Source organism: Schistocerca nitens, chromosome 3, assembly GCF_023898315.1.
Source record: "Schistocerca nitens isolate TAMUIC-IGC-003100 chromosome 3, iqSchNite1.1, whole genome shotgun sequence".
Classification (NCBI taxonomy): Eukaryota; Metazoa; Arthropoda; class Insecta; order Orthoptera; family Acrididae; genus Schistocerca; species Schistocerca nitens.
The window spans coordinates 799,644,561-799,665,700 of NC_064616.1; the positions used below are offsets into that span (position 1 = coordinate 799,644,561).

General features: G+C 37.2%; 1 protein-coding gene across 1 annotated transcript in view; it reads right to left on the bottom strand.

The window, feature by feature from the left end:
- The window catches only part of LOC126248825 (uncharacterized), a 651,409-nt gene that overhangs the window by 217,423 nt on the left and 412,846 nt on the right, over window positions 1-21,140 (bottom strand). Inside the window, exon 5 of the mRNA XM_049950238.1 lies at window positions 5,323-5,489. Within this exon, the coding sequence (XP_049806195.1) occupies window positions 5,323-5,489 (167 nt within the window). The remainder of the gene's footprint in view (window positions 1-5,322; window positions 5,490-21,140) is intronic.

A 21,140-nucleotide genomic window follows, 5' to 3' on the forward strand; every position in this document is an offset into this window, starting at 1 on the left:
TTGCCACACAGTGAACCCAGTAGAGGATGTCAATGAAAAAATTCAATGCCCTCATCTAAGAGTTGCTGATCTGGAAAAAATATATGAGGGCTTGATATGTATATTGAATGGAAAGTGTGATATTTTTGAAAACTTTTGGGATCCTTGGAATTGAAGTATACCAAAGAAGTATGAAAACAACAAAGCCAGCTCACCACACACTTTCAAAACACCAAAGGAATACTACAAAGCTATTTACATTGAAGTTTGTGAAATGGAGCAATCTTGCATTACTGAGCAGTTTGCTTCAACTGCACTAATACAGGTCATTGCAGTTGAACAAGAGTGCTTGCATTTAATAAACAGAGGTGAAACAAATTTGGAAAAATCAACTGAGTTCTTCAAAAAAGACCTAGAGATTGAGAGACTGCACTTACACTAGAATATGTTACTCAATATCGCTATTAAAAAACAACTGGTCTTAAAAAACATGCATGATATAAGAAAGTACATTACATAAGAGCCTGCAGTTGGAGAAATGTTATGTGAAGTAGTGAAGTGCAATCAGCTTCTCCAAATAGGTCCAATCACAACATCAACAGCAGAATGATCATGTAGAACACTTAGATGTCTGAAGTCATATCTCTGATCAACAATGGGATGGAAGCAATTGAACAACTTGGCTGCTCTTCATGCCCAATGAGATGTTTTGGATGAATTGGATATCTGACCAGTCATCAACAACTTCATATTGAGTAATCCACTCAAATGGTTGACATTTGTATCTTTCTTAAGACACTCTAGCCCTAATAATGGCATTTAGAGCAATATTAAAAATCTTTATTAAATACAGAATTAAATACATACATAATGTTAAATTTTCAGTTTTGAAATATTAGTACTATTTAGTACTATATTACTATAGTACTGTATTAGTTAATATTACATACTTAAATATTTTTAGGGTGTAAGATCCATTTAAAACCCGCTATTTACATACTTTTTGACAAAGGCATACTGTATTAAATTTATTGACTGTATTAAGGTATTAACTTTGAGATATTGTTTTTATGTAATGTACCCTGAGCCTTATTCAAAGTAAGCTTAAATTAGATATTTCACTTTTTAGTCAAAGTGCTATTACTGTGCGACAGCAATATTTGATGTGTTATTCTTTTAATGATAGTTTAGGATTTATTTAAATATGATTTCAGTCTCTTCAGAGCTATACATTCATTGCTCTGTAATTGTCTATAAGCATGATTATTACTGTAAATTAAATTAGATTTTTACGAAAATACTGTGCATGTTTATGTTTTGTTTCTTTTCTCAAAGCCAAAAATGTGTCAGGCTTGTTGAATTATCTAGAGTCCAGTTTTTGGGGCTCTAATGTTGATCATATGACTCCCAAATGCTTAAAAAACTTTAAAAATCACCATTTTTCATCTAAAATTCAGAAAATTTCCCAGGGCAAGAGCCCCAGTATGCCCCCCCCCCCTCCCACAATATTTTTTGTAAGTCGGTGCCCCTGCTTGATACCCCATATGATTGTACTTTTGACAATAAGCATAGGTGTCATACTGAATCAAATGTTTCTCAGAAATTAAGAAATACTGCTTATACTTGACTGCCGTAATATGAAGCTTTCAGTGTGCCATGAGAGAAAAATGATGGTTTGGTATCACATGATTGATGTTTCTGAAATCCATGTTGGTTGGCGTGGAGGAGGCCATTCTGTTGCAGATACCTCACTGTGTTTGAGCTCAAAACAAGTTCTAAGATTCTACAACAAATCAATGTCAGGGATACTAGACAGTAGCTTTGTGGATCATTTCTTCTACCCTTCTTGCAGATGTGTGTGAGCTGCACTTTTTTTCAAGAACTAAGGATGGTTTTTTGTTTGAGGGATCTATGATAAGATTATAATTATAAGAGGGGCTAACTCAGCTGAAAATTCAGTACAGAATCTGTTAGGGATTCCGTCTGGCCTTGGAGCTTTGTTCAGTTTAAATGATTCCAGCTGTTTCTCAACACCACTGACACTAATAGTTTTTCACTCATATTTTCAGTGGTATGAGGATAAAATTGGGGCAATCGTGGGTTTTCCTTTGTAAAGGAACATTTTAAAGCAGAGTTAAGCATTTCAGCATTCACCACTCTGCTAACTTTGTACATTTCTCAGCCCCTTGTGGCTCCAAGATATGGATGCTATGATCAGTTTTGATGTAGTCTCCCTCTTTACAAGTGGTCCACTTTCTGACTACTTGGAATTAATAATGAAAAAGTGTTGCAGTACTCTTTGGGCACATTCTGACATCAGCTTATTTTCTGTTTGATGGAAAATATTATGAACAAGCTGATGATGTGGTGATGGGTAGTCATTATTTCCTATCATTGCAAAACATATAAATGGAACACTTTGAAGTAAAGTCACTAAATTCTGTTATGGCAAAATCAATGTGTTTCTATGTGGACCATACATGTGTGGTAAAGCAACATGGAGTAGAAAAGCTTGAACAGATCCTGGTACATTTACACTCCAGCGATTTCAGTATCAAACTGAGTGGGTGTTGCCATCAAAATCAAGAACATTTGAGAAAAAGGCTGGGATTGAAACAGAGAAAGAGAAGCCGAAAACCACTTATCTACCTTATTCGAGAAGATTGGTAGACTATTATGGAAACATGACATGCAGTGTATTTCATTCCCATCAATTAACAAGATAATCATTTTCCTTTTTAATGGTAAAGATGATCCAGACTTCTGAAAGCTGTATGTGTATTGCCTTTCATGAGAAAGTGGAATGTCTCACCTATGGCTGACTATCAGAACAGGACAACAAATCCTCATTCATTATAGAGGATGGTAATATTAAAAAAGAACCAAAATCATTATGTAACTTCTTTAATAAATATTTAATATCACCAACAGGAAACCCAACATACACTTTAGAAATGTACCAAGAGATACCAAATCACACCCCTCAAGCAGTGAGTTTTAAATTTGATAAGGTTAAAGAAAATGAAATAAGCAAGATACTCTTCAAATTAAAGAACAAATACTCAGCTTGATGGGATGGTAAGTTGAGTGTAGTAGCTAAACAATGCATAAAAGAAATAGTGAAATCACTAACATACCTCATAAACTATACAATCAGAATCAGAAGAATCAGAATTTTTACTGTCCCATAATATACAGAGTTAAATCACAAGTTTTAATGTACAGGGGACTCTTCAATACTCCAATAGTATTAAAGAAAGCATTTATCCTAGAAGTCTAAAAATGAGCATTGTTAAACCAGTGCATAAGAAGGGGAATACAAAAAAGGTTTCAAACTACTGCCAAATATAATTGATCCCCACCTTTTGTAAGGTTTTTGATATGGTGTTGCTTTCTCAGCACTGTTTATTTTACAAAGAACAAATTGTTAATAGGAACACAGTACAACTTTCAGAAAAATCAGTGTACAACTACTGCAGTTGCTGAATTTCTCCATAAAGTGTACACACTGTTATAGACCAAGATATGAAGTCATCAGGCAAATTCATAGATCTTTCCAAAGCCTTCAACTCAGTCAACCACGACCGATGACCACGCTGTCTGGTCTCCTTCCCCAAAACCAACCAATCAGTCAACCACGGGTTGCTCATCAAGAAATTGAAGGCTTAAAACATCAAGAACTCATCTATATAATTACTTACTACATACTTGACAAATCACAAACAGTGTACTGAACTTTCATGTAAAATAGATAATAAGATAATAGATTTCCAGTCTTCTAGAGATACAGTAATCCTGGGGGTACTGTAGAGATCAATCCCTGGTCCCTTTCCCTTCTTGGTTAATGTCAGTGAGATGACACAACCCTTCAACTCACATCTAGTAACCTGTGTTGATGACACTGCCCTCTTATTTTATGATAAAGACTTTGGGATATTACACCCAGCTACAAATAAGGATGGGATGGAAGTAACCACATGTTTTCTACATCAGGGTATAAACATTAACATCAGTAAATCCCTGCTACTAACATTTAAAACAACTGGTTTTCATGAGGCTAAAATAAACAATATTTGTGGTATTACATCAGCAGAAACAGATAACATTTAATTTATTGGTGTGCAAGTGGACAAAAATCTCTGTTGAGTAAACCACATTACTTCTGTACATGAGAAAATCAGCAGTAACTTGTATCTGATAAATCAGCTCTCAAAAATATTCCCAAGTCAAACACTAAAAATTGTTTACTAAGGAACAGTTTATCCATTTCTTAATTATGGTACTGAACCGTCAGGTTGTGTTGTAGACTTGCACCTAAATAGAATATTAGTATTACAAAAAAGGGCCATTAGGTTAGTGCATGGACTAAAGCCGCAGCGTCGTGTTTTGCCAATATAAATATTTAACAGTATATTTCTTGTATTTTTATAAACTTATTATAATATTTCTGAATAGCAAAAACAAAGTAAATAAGTGCAGTGATACACTTTATTACTACACTAGAAGTAAGGGTAACTATTTCAAGCAGAGGGCAAAACTATAAATTATTGACAATAGTCCTTACACTAATGGGTGGATATAGTTCAACAAGCTGCCACATGCTTTGAAAACTTGTGAGCCACAGCTGTTCCACAGGGATTTAAAAGCCTTCTTAGTAAATAAACGTTTATTTTCACTCAGTGAATTCTAACTTACTTGCCCTCCATTGTAACATGTAATATAAGTAGGATATTGAGATGAATGTATGTACCACTGTATGTAAGTGTTATCTACATTAATCTACTCATACTATGTATGACATTTGCAAAAATCATTAGCTTGATAGTCTAACACAAAAAATATAAATAAATAAATAAAGAATGCTTCCTATTAAACTTTTGTGTGACCTGTAACAGAATACTACAATATCTGTAAGATAGAAAGTAGGTAATCATATCAATGGTAAATTCCATCCAGAATAGTAGTAAGTTATGAGACATGCTGGCCATTACTTCCCTTCATGAGAGGAAATGTCTAATAAAAGCAAAACTTTTGAAACTATTAGTTCCTTCCTTGAGTAGGAGAGAGGGATGGTTAAAATGGAACGGCAGGTAACCCCGACCTCTGAATGACAGGGGCTCACTTGTAGTAAGGTCTAGGATAGTGCTGTCACTTCTACTTTTGTAAGACTCTGCTGACAGTACTAAGCATTTTGCCTCCTAAATCTAAGCAGTGGGCTGCAATTCTACCTCACAAAGTAGGTAATCATTAAGTCGTATATGTTCAGAAGTAGATGTTCATTAAAATTTAACAAAACTCTCATGAAATATGTCTTTAAGCTGTGTATTTAGGATATAAATTTACCTGATTCTACCACATGTTCAAGAGTAGGAAACCTTCTTTTCACTGCAGAGCTTATTGATCGCAGTACCAGAATCAAAGTGAGATTTAAATACCTCATCAAGGTTCTCCTTACCATTCGACCTTGTTCATCATTTCCATTAACATAGAGAGCAATGGAATGCATAATCCTGCAAAGAAGTAATCACATTGTGAACATATTTAGTCACCTTAGAGAAATAGAATAATAATTTCATTCTAATGAAGTGATTTTAATGACAGAAAATATAAAATTATGTTATACAGTAACCATACAACAGTACTTTACTGTGTACAAAAGTGCAGTAGGTCAGCTATTGATATTAATCTATAATATTACAATTAATAAATTAATAGTGTATGTCATAGACTGGATGAGCAACTGACTAAGCACACAATTTTTCCTACAAACATATATAGGACTGCCTTAAACAAGATAAGAAGCTTATTAAGTCATAGGTTTTTAATGATGCTCACTTTTTATGAGTCTGAAACAAAACCTGGTTTAAAAATCTTGAGTACATGGGGCTCCACAACTTTCAGATATATATTAAAAGATATATTCTATACACTGTGAGCTGCATTACGAATTTTTATTTGCCTAAACTGGTTTCCCGGCTTATAACCCTTCATGTGGTGATTTTAATATTGACTTTCTGAGCCATAGCCCTCACAGGGAAACGTTTTTAAATATTATAAAAGCCTACAATCTTTGTCTTACTGTTAGCTCTCCAACACATGTAACTAAAACTAGTGTCACTCTCCTTGATGAGGTATGTGTAAACATGGACAAGTGTACATCAGAAAACTTTGATACCGGCTATAGTGACCACCTTTCACAATTACTGACCATACCTGTAAATCACATTTCAACCAGTATAGAAAATGTTATCCATAAAAGGATTTATAGTGGGAAAAATATTGAATGCTTCCAGTACCTAATCAGTGAACAATCTTGGAGAGAAGTATATGATACATCTAATACTAACGAAAAGATGGAACATTTTTTGAACATTTTCAAGCATAACTTTGACATAGCTTTTCCACAAAGGAAAGTTATTTCCAAGAGCACAGATAGATTCAGAAACTGGATTACATCAGGCATCAGAGTATCTTGTAAAAGGAAGCGGGAACTTTTTCTGCAGTCAAAAACTACCAGCAGTCCAGAATTTATTAATTATTTCAAAAAATACAAGTTAGTTTTGAAACGCATCATTAAGGAGGCAAAAATTAAGGAAAATGACAAATATATTATGAAGTCATCCAATAAAACTAAGTCCATGTGGAAAGCTGTGCAGGATCTTACAAGGAAGAAGACAACTCACAAAAATATTGTGATATCACATGATGGCAAGAATGTCACTGACCCTAGGGAAGTTGCAAATAGTTTCAATTCTTACTATGCAACTGTTACTGGGAAATTAGTGAAGGAAAAATTTGGAAATCCACCTGATACAACATGGAAAGAACTTTCATCTATTGAAATAAATAATATATCCATGTTCCTCAGTCCAGTAAGCCCAACAGAGCTCCTAAATACCATTTATTCACTGAAGAGTAAGTACTCAACTGGTATTGATGATATTCCAGATTATATTATAAAAATAACTGCAAGACAAATACTTTCACCTTTATTGGACATATGCAATTCATCCTTATCATGTGGTGTCTTCCCTCAGCAACTGAAAATGCCAAAAGTAATACCCCCATATAAAAAAGGTGATCATCAATGTATGGGTAACTATAGGCCTGTGTCTCTATTGTCAGGGTTTTCGAAAATTATTGAAAAAGTGTTCCTTTCAAAACTAATTACATTCTTCGACAAGAATAATATTATTTCTGGATGTCAACATGGCTTCAGACCACAGAGATCAATTGAAACTGCCACTTTCAATCTGATAAACCATGTCGTAAATGCAGTGGACAACCACAGAAATATCTCAGGTTTATTCTTGGACCTAACAAAAGCTTTTGATGTGATTGATCGTTCTATACTCCTGAGGAAGCTCGAATGGTATGGTGTAAGAGGTGTGCCAAACCAGTGGATCAAATCATATTTGGAATATCATTCTCAGGTAACTGAAATTAAGTACACAGAAGGAAATGAACTCCAGGTACACGTTTCAGAACCATGTGGACTAACTCATGGTGTTCCACAGGGCTCCATTTTAGGTCCCTTTCTTTTTTTGGTCTACATTAATGATTTCCCGTCACACGTTAGGGATTCTGAACCAGTACTGTTTGCAGATGACACCAGTCTATTGATTGAAGGAAATAATGAAGAAAATCTTACTGCATCTGCAAAAGATATTACAAAAGCAGTGTCTGAATGGTTTCCAGAAACAGGCTAATAGTTAATCCCCAAAAAACTGTACTAATGAATTTCCACACTGATCAAAATAAAAATCCGGCACAACCTGTAATATGTATAGATAACCAAAACATTAGTTCTGTCAATGAAACTAAATTTCTTGGGATTCATATCCAGGAAAATCTTAAATGGAACACTCATATCACAGCCCTAAATTCAAAACTAGCAAAAATGAGCTATGTGGTAAGAATTCTGTGCAACAGTAATAGTGCAGAAACAGTAAGGGCTGTATACTTTGCTCGTGTACATTCAATACTGAAGTACGGTATCATTTTCTGGGGAAATGTACATCAGGCCATAACAGTTTTCAGGAAACAAAAGGCAATTATAAGAATAATGAAACAAGTGAGCAGCAGAAAATCATGCAAACCTTTCTTTAAAGATCTAAAGATCCTACCCCTTCCCTGCATTTATATACTGGAAATAGTCATGCATGTCAAAAAAAGCATACTGAGAAAAGAAAACCTTTTTCCTCAAAACAAAAGTGTCCATGATTACAGTACCAGGTCAGACAGTGACATACATGTCAATCATTGTAACACCACATTATGCCAAAAAGGTGTATATCATGCAGGAACAAAACTTTACAACAGATTACCAAGACATATAAAATCTCTTACTGAACTACAAAGCTTTAAAAAGTCTGTGACATCCTACCTTCTGAAAAACTGCTACTATTCAGTCTCACAGTATCTTATGCAAGAAAAAATGTAATTTGTATCTTTAATTGTAGAAATAAGTTATAAATATACAGTATTTCAAAAATTTGTAATTATTAACTGTATAGATCCAATTTGTCATAAAAATTTATAAAATTTATGTTTGATATTTGAAAATCCAATAGCCAAAAAATGTTTTCTGTCCAATATCCTGTGTACAATATATGTACTTAAAAAGAGATTTATATGGACAAATAAATAAATAAATAAATCAGTGGCATTTTATGCACTCCTTTAGCAGTGACATGCTTGTCAGTTAGTAAAACATGAGTTACATGTTTACTCTATGTAATTTTACAAAATTAAATTCATCTGTATTTTCTGCAGCTCCAATGACTGCATCTACAACATACATTATTACCTTCTAGAACACAGTTTTTAATAATATGGCTGTATGATCAACAACAGTAACATTTAATTTCAATGTTTGTAATTAGTTTTTATTGCTATGTTTCTCACAATAACCAATGTTCCTGATTTGTTAGTTCAGTGAATTTACCAAGAGTTACATCAACACTGTTACATTATTTGTGCATGTCCTTCATTATTACTGTGGGTATCAGCAATTTTGATAGTTAATTTAAATTTTTTTTCCAACTAATGTTTTTGCTCTGACTCTTGTGGCTTACATGCTAATTAGAGGCATCACATCAGGAAAGGGTGTTTGTACCCACAAAATATGTTGAGTAACAAGTTGCCACATTCAGTGTCTGAATGACCAATGGGGAGTATGGAAGAAAATCCTATGTTGATTGTGGGACATGCTGGAGTGTTGGATGACAGTTGGATTCTCTCTCTGACTCTGGCTCTCAGTGAGGCATGATATCTTTTCCCTCTTCTCTCACTTGAATGTTGTTGGACTTTGTTCTGTGACCAAATGAGACCTGCCATGACCATCCTAACTGGCTGGTGGTCTGTTCTGTGACTCCAGGGTGTGCCAGATTCTACACCAAACCACTGAATACAATGGAAAATGTTTTAAAACTTAATTTACACTTGAACCACTCCCTCTGGATATGCGCACTCCACAAAATCTTGAAATTACCACTCTACCCCAGTACAAACAGGTGTTAGAATTGTGACCCACAACCTTTCAGTCTGTAAGGGAGGCAGTAATTATTGTGGCAATATGTGCCAGGTACCAGACACCAATCCTAGTCAAGTCAAGATGGCAGCCAAGCCATGCCATGCAAGCACCATTTTCCCAAGCGATTACTGCTTACATCAGCAGATTCCAGTGAGCTTGGCTGCTGATGACAACGGGCCTGCTGGCAGATTCTGGTTCATACAGCTCATCCTCTATACCACTGAAGCAGCCTGCCTCACTTCAACACTACATGCCATCCTGACCTTTTGCAGCCTACCATCATACTATCCACTGGCTGCTGTGAAGAACCTCTGTTTGTTCTACATCTACATCTACATGATTACTCTGCAACTCACATTTAAGTGCTTGGCAGAGGGTTCATCGAACCACAATCATACTATCTCTCTACCATTTCACTCCCGAACAGCGCGTGGGAAAAACGAACATCTAAACCTTTCTGTTAGAGCTCTGATTTCTCTTATTTTATTTTGATGATCATTCCTACCTATGTAGGTTGGGCTCAACAAAATATTTTCGCATTCGTAAGAGGAAGTTGGTGACTGAAATTTCGTAAATAGATCTTGCCGCGAAGAAAAATGTATTTGCTTTAATGACTTCCATCCCAACTCGCGTATCATATCTACCACACTCTGTACCCTATTACATGATAATACAAAATGAGCTGCCCTTTTTTGCACCCTTTCGATGTCCTCCGTCAATCCCACCTGGTAAGGACCCCACACCACGCAGCAATATTCTCACAGAGGACAAACGAGTGTAGTGTAAGCTGTCTCTTTAGTGGACTTGTTGCATTTTCTAAGTGTCCTGCCAATGAAACGCAACATTTGGCTCGCCTTCCCCACAATATTATCTACGTGGTCTTTCCAACTGAAGTTGTTCATAATTTTAAAACCCAGGTGCCTAGTTGAATTGGCAGTCTTGAGAGTTGTACTATTTATCAAGTAATGGAATTCCAACGGATTTCTTTTGGAACTCATGTGGATCACCTCACACTTTTCGTTATTTAGCATCAACTGCCACCTGCTACACCATACAGCAACTGATACCGGTCTTCAGATGACCTTACTAGATGGTAAATTACAGCATCATCTGCGAACAACCTAAGAGAACTGCTCAGATTGTCACCCAGGTCATTTATATAGATCAGGAACAGCAGAGGTCCCAGGATGCTTCCCTGGGGAACACCTGATATCACTTCAGTTTTACTCGATGATTTGCCGTCTATTACTACGAACTGCGACCTTCCTGACAGGACATCACGAATCCAGTCACACAACTGAGACGATACCCCATAGGCCCACAGCTTGATTAGAAGTCACTTGTGAGGAACGGTGTCAAAAGCTTTCTGGAAATCTAGAAATATGGAATCAACTTGAGATCCCCTGTCGATAGCGGCCATTACTTTGTGCGAATAAAGAGCTAGCTGCTTTGCACAAGAACAATGTTTTCTGAAACCATGCTGATTACGTATCAATAGATTGTTCCCTTCAAGGTGATTCATAATGTTTGAATACAGTATATGCTCCAAAACCCTACTGCAAACCGACGTCAATGATATAGGTCTGTAGTTCAATGGATTACTCCTACTACCCTTCTTAAACACTGGTGTGACCTGCGCAATTTTCCAATCTGTAGGTACAGATCTATCAGTGAGCGAGCGGTTGTATATGATTGCTAAGTAGGGAGCTATTGTATCAGCGTAATCTGAAAGGAACCTAATCAGTATACAATCTGGACCTGAAGACATGCCAGTATCAAGCAATTTGAGTTGCTTCGCAACCCCTAAGGTATCTACTTCTAAGAAACTCATGCTAGCAGCTATTCGTGTTTCAAATTCTGGAATATTCCATTCGTCTTTCCTGGTGAAGGAATTTCGGAAAACTGCGTTAAATAACTCCGATTTAGCGGCACAGTCGTCGGTAACAGTACCATCGGCACTGCGCAGCAAAGGTATTGACTGCATCTTGCCGCTTGTGTACTTTACATACGACCAGAATTTCTTCAGATTTTCTACCAAATTTCGAGACAATTTTTCATTGTGGAACCTATTAAAGGCATCTTGCATTGAAGTCCATGCCAAATTTTGCGCGTCTGTAAATTTTAGCCAATCTTCGGGATTTCGCGTGCTTCTGAACTTCGCATGCTTTTTCTGTTGCCTCTGCAACAGCGTTCGGACCTCATTTTGTGTACCATGGGGGATCAGTTCCATCTCTTACCATTTTATGAGGTATGAATCTCTCCATTGCTGTTGCTACTATATCTTTGAATTTGAGCCACATCTCGTCTACATTTGCATAGTCAGTTCGGAAGGAATGGAGATTGTCTCTTAGGAAGGCTTCTACTGACACTTTATCCACTTTTTTAAACAAAATTATTTTGCGTTTGTTTCTGGTGGATTTGGAAGAAACGGTGTTGAGCCTAGATACAACGACCTTGTGATCACTAATCCCTGTATCAGTCATGATGCTCTCTATTAGCTCTGGATTGTTTGTGGCTAAGAGGTCAAGTGTGTTTTCGCAACCATTTACAATTTGCGTGGGTTCGTGTACTAACTGCTCGAAATAATTTTTGGAGAAAGCATTTAGGACAACCTCAGAAGATGTTTTCTGCCTACCACTGGTTTTGAACAAGGATTTTTGCCAACATATCGAGGGAAGGTTGAAGTCCCCACCAATTATAACCATATGAGTGGGGTATTTATTTGTTATGAGACTCAAATTTTCTCTGAACTGTTCAGCAACTATATCATCGGAGTGTGGGGGTCGGTAGAAGGAGCCTATTATTAACTTCGTTCGGCTGTTAAGTACGAGGGCTATCCACAAAGTACATTACGTTCTGGAATTAAAAATAAATAAAGTATTGGAATTTTTTTTTATTATATACAGATGTGGTTGAAGGCGCAGGCGGCCGAATTTTATGACGAAGGAATTTCCAAGCTCGTCCATTGCTACAATAAGTGCCTTAATTTAAATGGAAACTATGTAGAAAAGTAGTATTTAAGTGTGGTTTTCATCTGTATATAATTAAAAAAAAATTTCCAATACTTTATTTATTTTTAATTCCAAAACGTAATGTACTTTGTGGATAGCCCTCGTATAACCTCCACTCATACCAATTCACATGGAGTATCTACTTCGACTTCACTACAAGATAAACCACTACTGACAGACACAAACACTCCACCACCAATTCTGCCTAATCTATCTTTCCTGAACACCGTCTGAGACTTCGTAAAAATTTCTGCAGAACTTATTTCAGGCTTTAGCCAGCTTTCTGTACCTATAACAATTTTAGCTTCTGTGCTTTCTATTAGTGCTTGAAGCTCAGGGACTTTCCCAGCACAACTACAACAATTTACAACTAAAATTCCGACTGTTCCTTTATCCAAGCGCGTCCTGTATTTGCCATGCACCCTTTGAGATTGCAGCCCACCCCATACTTTTCTGAGGCCCTTTAACCTAAAAGACTGCCCAGTCCACGCCACACAGCCTCTGCTATCCGTGTAGCGGCCAGCTGAGTGTGGTGAACTCCTGACCTATTCAGCAGAACCCGAAACCCCACCACCATATGGCACAAGTCAAGGAATCTGCAGCCACCACGGTCACAAACCCGTCTGAGCCTCTGATTCAGACCCTCCACCCGGCTCTGCACCAAAGCTCCGCAGTTGGTTCTGTCAACGATGCTGCAGATGGTGAGCTCTGCCTTCATCTCGTAAGCAAGACTGGCAGCCTTCACCAAATCAGATAGCCGCTGGAATCCAGAGAGAATTTCCTCAGATCCAAAGTGCCACCACCTGCAGCTGGCTGCACCCTGTGCTCTTCATGGCATCCGGAAGGACCCTTTCCATATCAGGAATCACTCCACCCAGAATGCACACGGAGTGCACACTGGATTTCTTCCCCTCCTTAGCCGCTATATACCTAAGGGTCCCCATTACGCGCCTAACATTGGAGCTCCCAACTACCAATAAGCCCACCCTCTGCAATTGCCTGGACCTTGAAGGCTGAGAATCATCCTCTGAAACAGGGCAGGCAGCTGCATCTCGCTCAGCCAGAGACAGTACCCAAAACCTGTTTGTTGCCCAGGATCACGCTGCACTGATGACATCACCACATGCCAGGAATGATGCAAGTGTTACTAAGTAAAGTTTTGAAGCTGCCAACTTGTAGCTGAGGATGATGTTGGTGTAGCAGTCACTGCAGAAGAGAACTTTACCCCTATTTTCAGGTGCTCAATCTGGACGAATATTCTTTGTTCATCTGTAATGCTTTTGATTCATTATAAGTAAATTTTGTGTTGATCTTGAACAGATAAAATACCCTCTACAAGATTCCAGGTGGAGTGTAGCATGGAGGCAAGTGGTAGTGATTCATGCAAAGCTTTTCAAGAGCAGATAATCGCTCTTACCCTTTAAAATCTGGAATTAAACAAACAGATAAAAAAAGAGCTGTCATTTGCTCAAAAATAAACTCAAATGTTCAGGTAACACTTGATGATTCTATGAGCCATGCTGATGGACCTCTTCATGCATCACAACACAGTACAGTAAACAGTTTTGTTGCAGGTACTTTCATCCCTTCCTTCTTGTGGAAGGCATTTGAGAATGTTGTCACGTTTTTGCAGAATGTTTGTGATCTCAATCAAATGTGTCTATGACCTGATAGATTTCAGTTAAACATTGCATGTCTAAAGTTGAAGGAGATGTGAGAAACTAAGTAGAATCAGTTAAGTATCGGCAAAATTCCAGCAGTTTTGATGTGTTGGAAAGAGGTAATCTGACCTATACTCTGACAATAAGAGTGTAGAGACAAGACCTAAAGACTTATTTCTCAGGGGGATAAAGTCACAGATTGGTGGAAAGATAAAGATGGCTTCACCTTCATCTCTAAAAGATGCTGTGTTTCTTGCACTGCTGAGAAACAAGACTAATAATTAAGTCTCATTTTTTCTCATGACAATGATTTTTACCACATGTTCATGTAAGAAAAAAATTGCACACCTTGCAAGTGCTTGGTCATATTGCCAATAAGTGTCATGCCCTTTGTTGCACTTAATGTCATGAGATCAGTCACTTCAGTGTCGAATGTGCCTGGTATAAAAATAGGCCATACCCAGTGCATGGAGGATTCAGGAGAAACAGAAGTAATGGAAGATCTGGAATGGGAAATGGGATGAGAGCAAGTGTTGTCACTATGCCAACTCCCCATTAAAGTCTGTCAACCCAGTACATATTGTAGGTTAATGGACATGGAAAATGTGATTGTGAGAGGCAACATTAAAAGGTCAGTTAATATTTTAATGGATACAGGAGCTTAGGTGAGTTTCTACTTTTACCGACTGATATAAGCAGGCACTGAAGCTGCCTCTCACTCACATCATAGAACTGGGGGTAGAAACTATGAATCCCTTGGGAACATGCAGTATTGATCTGAAGACTGATACACAAAAATATGATTTTGATATAAAGGTGCTCAGAAAAAGGGAACAGGAATCTGATGTTCTGGTAATGATTTCCTGCACTATTTTTATTGAGTCATTAACTTTCCGTTTCAAATTGTCCAATACGGTGATACAGTGTATCAATTTTGTGGCAACACCACTAGACAGACACATGTAACTCATGGAAAAAAAGCCTATTCTATAATTCTACACTACACCATGTACCATTGTGTTGAAGGTCAGTGCCCCTGAAACTCTCTGTGGTGTAATGGGGACAGTTTGCTGGGTAACAACTGCAATCCAAGAAGCTACAGAAATTATCTTTCTAGTTGAACTGGTCATCCAAAATGAAGTTTTGGATTGCCTCGAGTTTTAATCATAAGAAACCTTTATAAAGACAAAAACATAAATGGAGAAATATGCACACCAGTTTGATTAGATAACTTCACAACATGGGACTTTATAGTCCTACGTAGAACAGTACTGGCCAGTGTACAAGATATAGCAGCAGTACATACTGAGCTTTTTTAGACTACAAATATGAAACTATGAAATCAGAGAATGTTTTCAATTTGAGAAATGCATGCAATCATGTCACCCCTTAGAAACCAGTTGAAAGAATTGTGTGGCTGTCAGAGGAAATACAGCATTTATTCAACATAGACAAAATTCTAACAACGAATGTGTAGCTGATAGTTCAGAAACCTTAGCACATTCCCTACCATTTGCAGGTGGTTGTAGACAAAAGCTCTCAACAACTACTATATACGGAGTAATTCAGCATTCCTCAAGCCTCTGGGTCTCAGTTATCATTACCACAGTTAAAAGAAAACATTAATTATGAGAAAACTTGCTGCCTATGTGTAGACATGTGGTGGGCAAACAGTGCAACCAACATCCAATACAACCTGCTCCCTTACATCGATGAAACACTCATCTGACAGGGAAATTGCAAATGTTTCACCACCCTAGATATGAAGTAAGTTTATCACCAATTCCAATAATGCCTCAGGACAGGCTGATGATGGCATCTGTTATATCTTATAGACTATATGAGTTACTCAGGATGCCTTTTGGTTTCAAAAATGACTCCCACTACTTTTCATCAGTTTGATGATTCATTACTGCATGGCTCAAAAGTTGAAACCCAACACATGCTTAGTATGTGTTGATGATATTGTCTTTTCATGGACACTCAGAGAACATGACCAATGGTTGAGAATCATATCATTATATTTACAAGGTGCCAACTTAAACTTAAAACTGGAACAGTGTTCATTTGTGGAATCTTAGGTACAATACTTGGTCCAACAGGTACACAACTACATGCACATCTCTTTGAAGGAGTTAACAGTTTTCCAGCACTAAGAAATGTGAATGAACTACAACTATTTCTAGTCCTCCTAGTTATTACCATAGATATGTACAGGGTTAAACCACTATCACAAATCCATTAACTAAATTATTAAAAAAACGGGATTACATTTCAGTTGGGTCACACAATGTGAAGCAGTAATGAAACAAATTAACGATGTCCTGACAACCCCCCCCCCCCCCCCCCATAAATTTACCTGGACTTCGAAAAATGATTTATACTTGATGTTAGTGACTATGCCATTACTTGTGTTTTAAGTCAGGAGCAAGCTGGTGTAGAGAATCCAAATGGTTATGCATACCATCAGCTGAACAAAGCAGAAATTAATTACATTACAACTGAGAAAGAGCTGTTGGCTCTGTTATTTGGTGTGAATTACTTCAAGTGCTACCTTTACAGTGGAAGTGTCACAGTAGTCACTGATTATGCTGACTTATAGTGGCTACTAAATTTAAAATATCTGAGTGGTCAACTAATGCGATGAGCCTTGAGGTTGAGTGAGTATGATTATGAGGTCTGCCACAATTCCATAAAATTGCACCAAAGTGCCAATGCACTGATTGTGAGCTGAAAATGTTATTTATTAGAAGCAGATGAGGTAGTTATTGCTGAACTATTGGAAACACAGGAACAAGATGCAGAATGCAAACAATTTGCCTCTCTTAAGGATTTTGATTGGAAAATGGTATTTTATAATGCAAAATGCTGCAAGGAAACCAGCTAGTAATACTGAAAGTGTTCCAGTGCCATATTATCACACAATATCATGAAAATGTGTGAGCTTCTAATAATGGAAAGTGGAGAACAGATCCAGAGTAACAACAAGATACTGGTGGAAGAGTCAGTAGTGCAGTATTGAATATTACATTCACACTTGCATTTGTTGCACAGTGAGCACAACAGACTACACTCTGAATTTCACTGTGGACACTACCTCAGATTGTTGTGCTCTTTGAAACAGCAGCTTTGGGAATCCTAGGACAGTTTACACAAATACAGCAGGAAAATGAGTATATGTTATTGACTGCTGATCACTTCTCATCCTATGTTATCTCTACTCATCCCTGAGATGATAGCAGAGATGGTAGCAGAACCTTTTTTGTTTTTACACATTTGGTTTTATCACTAAAAATTTTGATGACCAAGAGACACTGCCACCAACCATGATTCCATTTGCTCCTCCATGAGCTGAACACAGTATCACCCAATGCCTTGATGTAAAACGGTCCCCCTCCAGGTGCATTGCATTCTAAACACCTATATGGATTATAGTGAAGAGATTGAGTTTTGTTTTCTAAAAATAATCCTGCAGCAAGTCCAGAATTAATGGAGAACAATACATTCAATAGCACAGTTCTTTGAACTAATAAAAAGACCAGATACGTACCTGCTCATTCTGCCATTCTACATTTTAGCAATGGTGAGCAGCTGTGATCAGCCCCCATGCCCCCATCCAATTAGTTTTGCCCACTTTTATTTGTTCTCACCATATTGCCACACCACTGACGCTATTCCAGTTTCCTTTCCTTCTGCCTTGACCAGGACTGAATCTATAATCTTTCTCCCAGTTACATATTGAAGCATTGTGTTTCCCTTCATTTCTAGTTCTTCCAGTAAAAGTTCCTCAGCTCTGCTGTTAGAAGTGGGCCTTTTTGTCTCCCCTAAACTTGACAGGTGATATTGCTCCAACCTATAACCCCTGAATTCCATTCTCTAATATCTGTCTGTCCCTTATGAATTCCTGGTTTCGGTTGTAGTCAAGGCCTGTGATTTATAGAGAAACCACTATGAAATGATCAGGTAATCATGTCCTTTCAAACCCTAGATCCTCACATACCAATTTCTATTTTTACTTCCCTTCTTTAAACCACAGTCAATGTTATCTGCACAAGCCCTTCAAGTTAGCATGCTATATGCAGCACATGGGCCACACACACATGCCCAAGGTTAAGGACCCAGTACCACACCTCCCCCCCCCCCCCCCCACTACCCCCTGCAGGTGGTAGCCTAAAATTTTTACATGAGGAGTATAACCCTCTCTTCGCTAGTCATCCTGGCTGCCATTGCACTGTAGTGAGGTACTGCAGGCAGCTTATCAGCATGTGCCAGCTCGATGACCTGAGTTTAAATCCCATGGGGGTTCAGTGCACCATGGAATTGTGTATTATTGACCTCTATCAACAAAGTAACACACACAACTGTGATTCAGCTCCCTTCCTCTTCATTGTTTGCTGTATTCCTGCTAGGAGGAGTTGCAGAATTTTTTTTACATAGATGAGGATATAGGAAATGATTTCATTCATCCCCTCTCATGGTTTAACTTGAACCACGCCCATAATCTACTTCACAACTCTGAAGTTCACATCTGAGTGCTTGGCAGAGGGTTCACAGAAGCTCTTTCACACTATTTGTCAACTTTTCCATACTCAAATAGTACATGGGAAACGGGAGTCAACAAAATATTTTCGCATTTGGAGGAGAAAGATGATGACTGAGATTTTGTGAAAAGATTTTGCTACAATGAAAAACTCCTTTGTTTTAATGATTACCATCCCAACTCATTTATCATTTATGGGGCTCTCTCTCATCTGTTTTGCCATGATACAAAGTGAGCTGTCCATCTAAGAACTTTCTCAACGTCCTCCATCAATCCTATATGATAAGGATCCCATACTGTGCATCAGTAGGCCTGTACTCTATGAGAGGATGGACAAGAATAGTGTAGGCAGCCTCTTTAGTAGATTTACTGCCAATAAAACACAATTTTTGGTTTGCCTTCCCACAACAATTTCTATGTGATGCTTCCAACTTACGTTGTTTGTATTTGTAATTCCTAGGTATTTGCTTGAATCAGCAGCCTTTAAATTTGTGTTATTGAAACTGAAACTGAAATTTAATGGATTCTTTTCAGTAGATGCCTTTTATCGTTCAGGGTCAACTGCCGCATTTTGCACCATACAAATAACTTATCTAAATCATTTTTTAATCTGTACTGATCATCTGATGACTTTACTAGATAGTAAATGACAGCATCATCTGCAAACAATCTAAGGGGGCTATTCACATTGTCTCGCAAATTGTATACATAGATTAGAAATGGCAGAGAGAATACAACACTTCCTTGGGGGAATGCCAGATATAATTTCTGTTTCACTTCACAACTTCCCATCATTTACTACATACTGTGTCCTTTCTGACAGGAAATCATAAATCCAGTCACACAACTGAGATGATATCCTATAGGCAGGCAATTTCATTAGAAGGTGCTCATGAGTAAAGATAACAACACCATTTTGGAAACCTATAAATATGGAATCAACTTGATAGCTTGTGTCAGTAGCACTCATTACTTCATGCTAACCAAGGGCCAATTGTGTTCTGGTATGCATAATAAATAAACTATCAGAAATTTGTGTTGCTAATTTAAAATTTTTTTCATACTTAAATTATCAGTCTCTAATGGCCAAGTAGAAGCATTACATCAGCAGAAGATATTTGTTCTTACAAAATACACTTTCTGATAAGCCTCCTAATGCTACATCTGAGTGACCAATGTGGAGCATATGACGAAAATTATGTGTTGATTGCCAGACATGCCTGGAGCATGAGATGACAGACAGACGTTCTCTCTGGCTCTGGCTCTTAGAAAAGCATGATGTCTTCCCTTTATTCTTTCTAATCATTGTTCTTGAAGATCGTTCTTCTACAAAATGACACCTGCCATTACAACCTGACTGGTGAGTGGTCTGTTCTGTGCCCCAGGAAACATGGTACAGTACATTGAATCACTGAATACAGCGGAAAATGTCTTAAAACTTAATTTTTCATTTAAAACACTCCCTTTGGATGCTCATTTATATCCTGTTGTTAACAGAGTGAGCCAATGCATCAAAAGATTGTGCAGGTTGTTTCATATAGTAAAATTATTGATGAGTATTGCTAGGCAACTGTCATTTTTCCTTTGCAGCACACTGAAGGAACCAACTACTTCCAGTAATAAGTGACAAAGAGAACATTAAGGAAACATTAAGGAGACACATTTTAAAACAAAATTCATTTTTAGGGAAACCAATAATTAAAGCATTCACCACTATAAAACACTTAAAAAGATGATTTATTTTAATGTAAATCAGTCAGCTATGATGTGAGTACTACAACTTACTACAGGCCATTTGGTGATGTTATGTAGCCCCCTGTAAGAGAGTAAAAATCATATTGAACTCTAGGACAAAAAGAGTTCACTTGGAATGAACATAACTTCTACTTAATGATGCACTTAATTTAACACTTTCCAGTCCTACACACTGCAATTATACAAATTTGCAAATGTCTGCTTATGATATATAAATGAGTCAAAGTTACTAGGTGAAGTTATTTTAGTGGACTTTTTTCATCACAACTGTATACTACAATTTATTCTCAGTGCAGAAATTAACAGATTTAGAAAATTTTGAAAAAAATATGTTTTTGAATGAAAAACTAGTTTTTTATCAATGTCAAGAAATAAACAACTTCAGAAATATGGTTTTCTGCTTTCACTAAATGAAATAAGTTTTCTTTGTGTAATATTGTCTGGAAAAAAAATTGGAATAAACAAGCCTACTTGATGTTCTTCAGGCTATCATGTCTCTTTCATCTCTTTTTCTGGTTGGTTCAGCTCCTTTTCTGAACAAATAAAGTATAATTAACTCAGGAGATATATGCGCTCCAGACAGTGACTCTAAAGTGTAAAAAATTAGTAAAATATCATAAAACTATGTGAATAATATTAGGTATAGTGGTGTTCTTGAA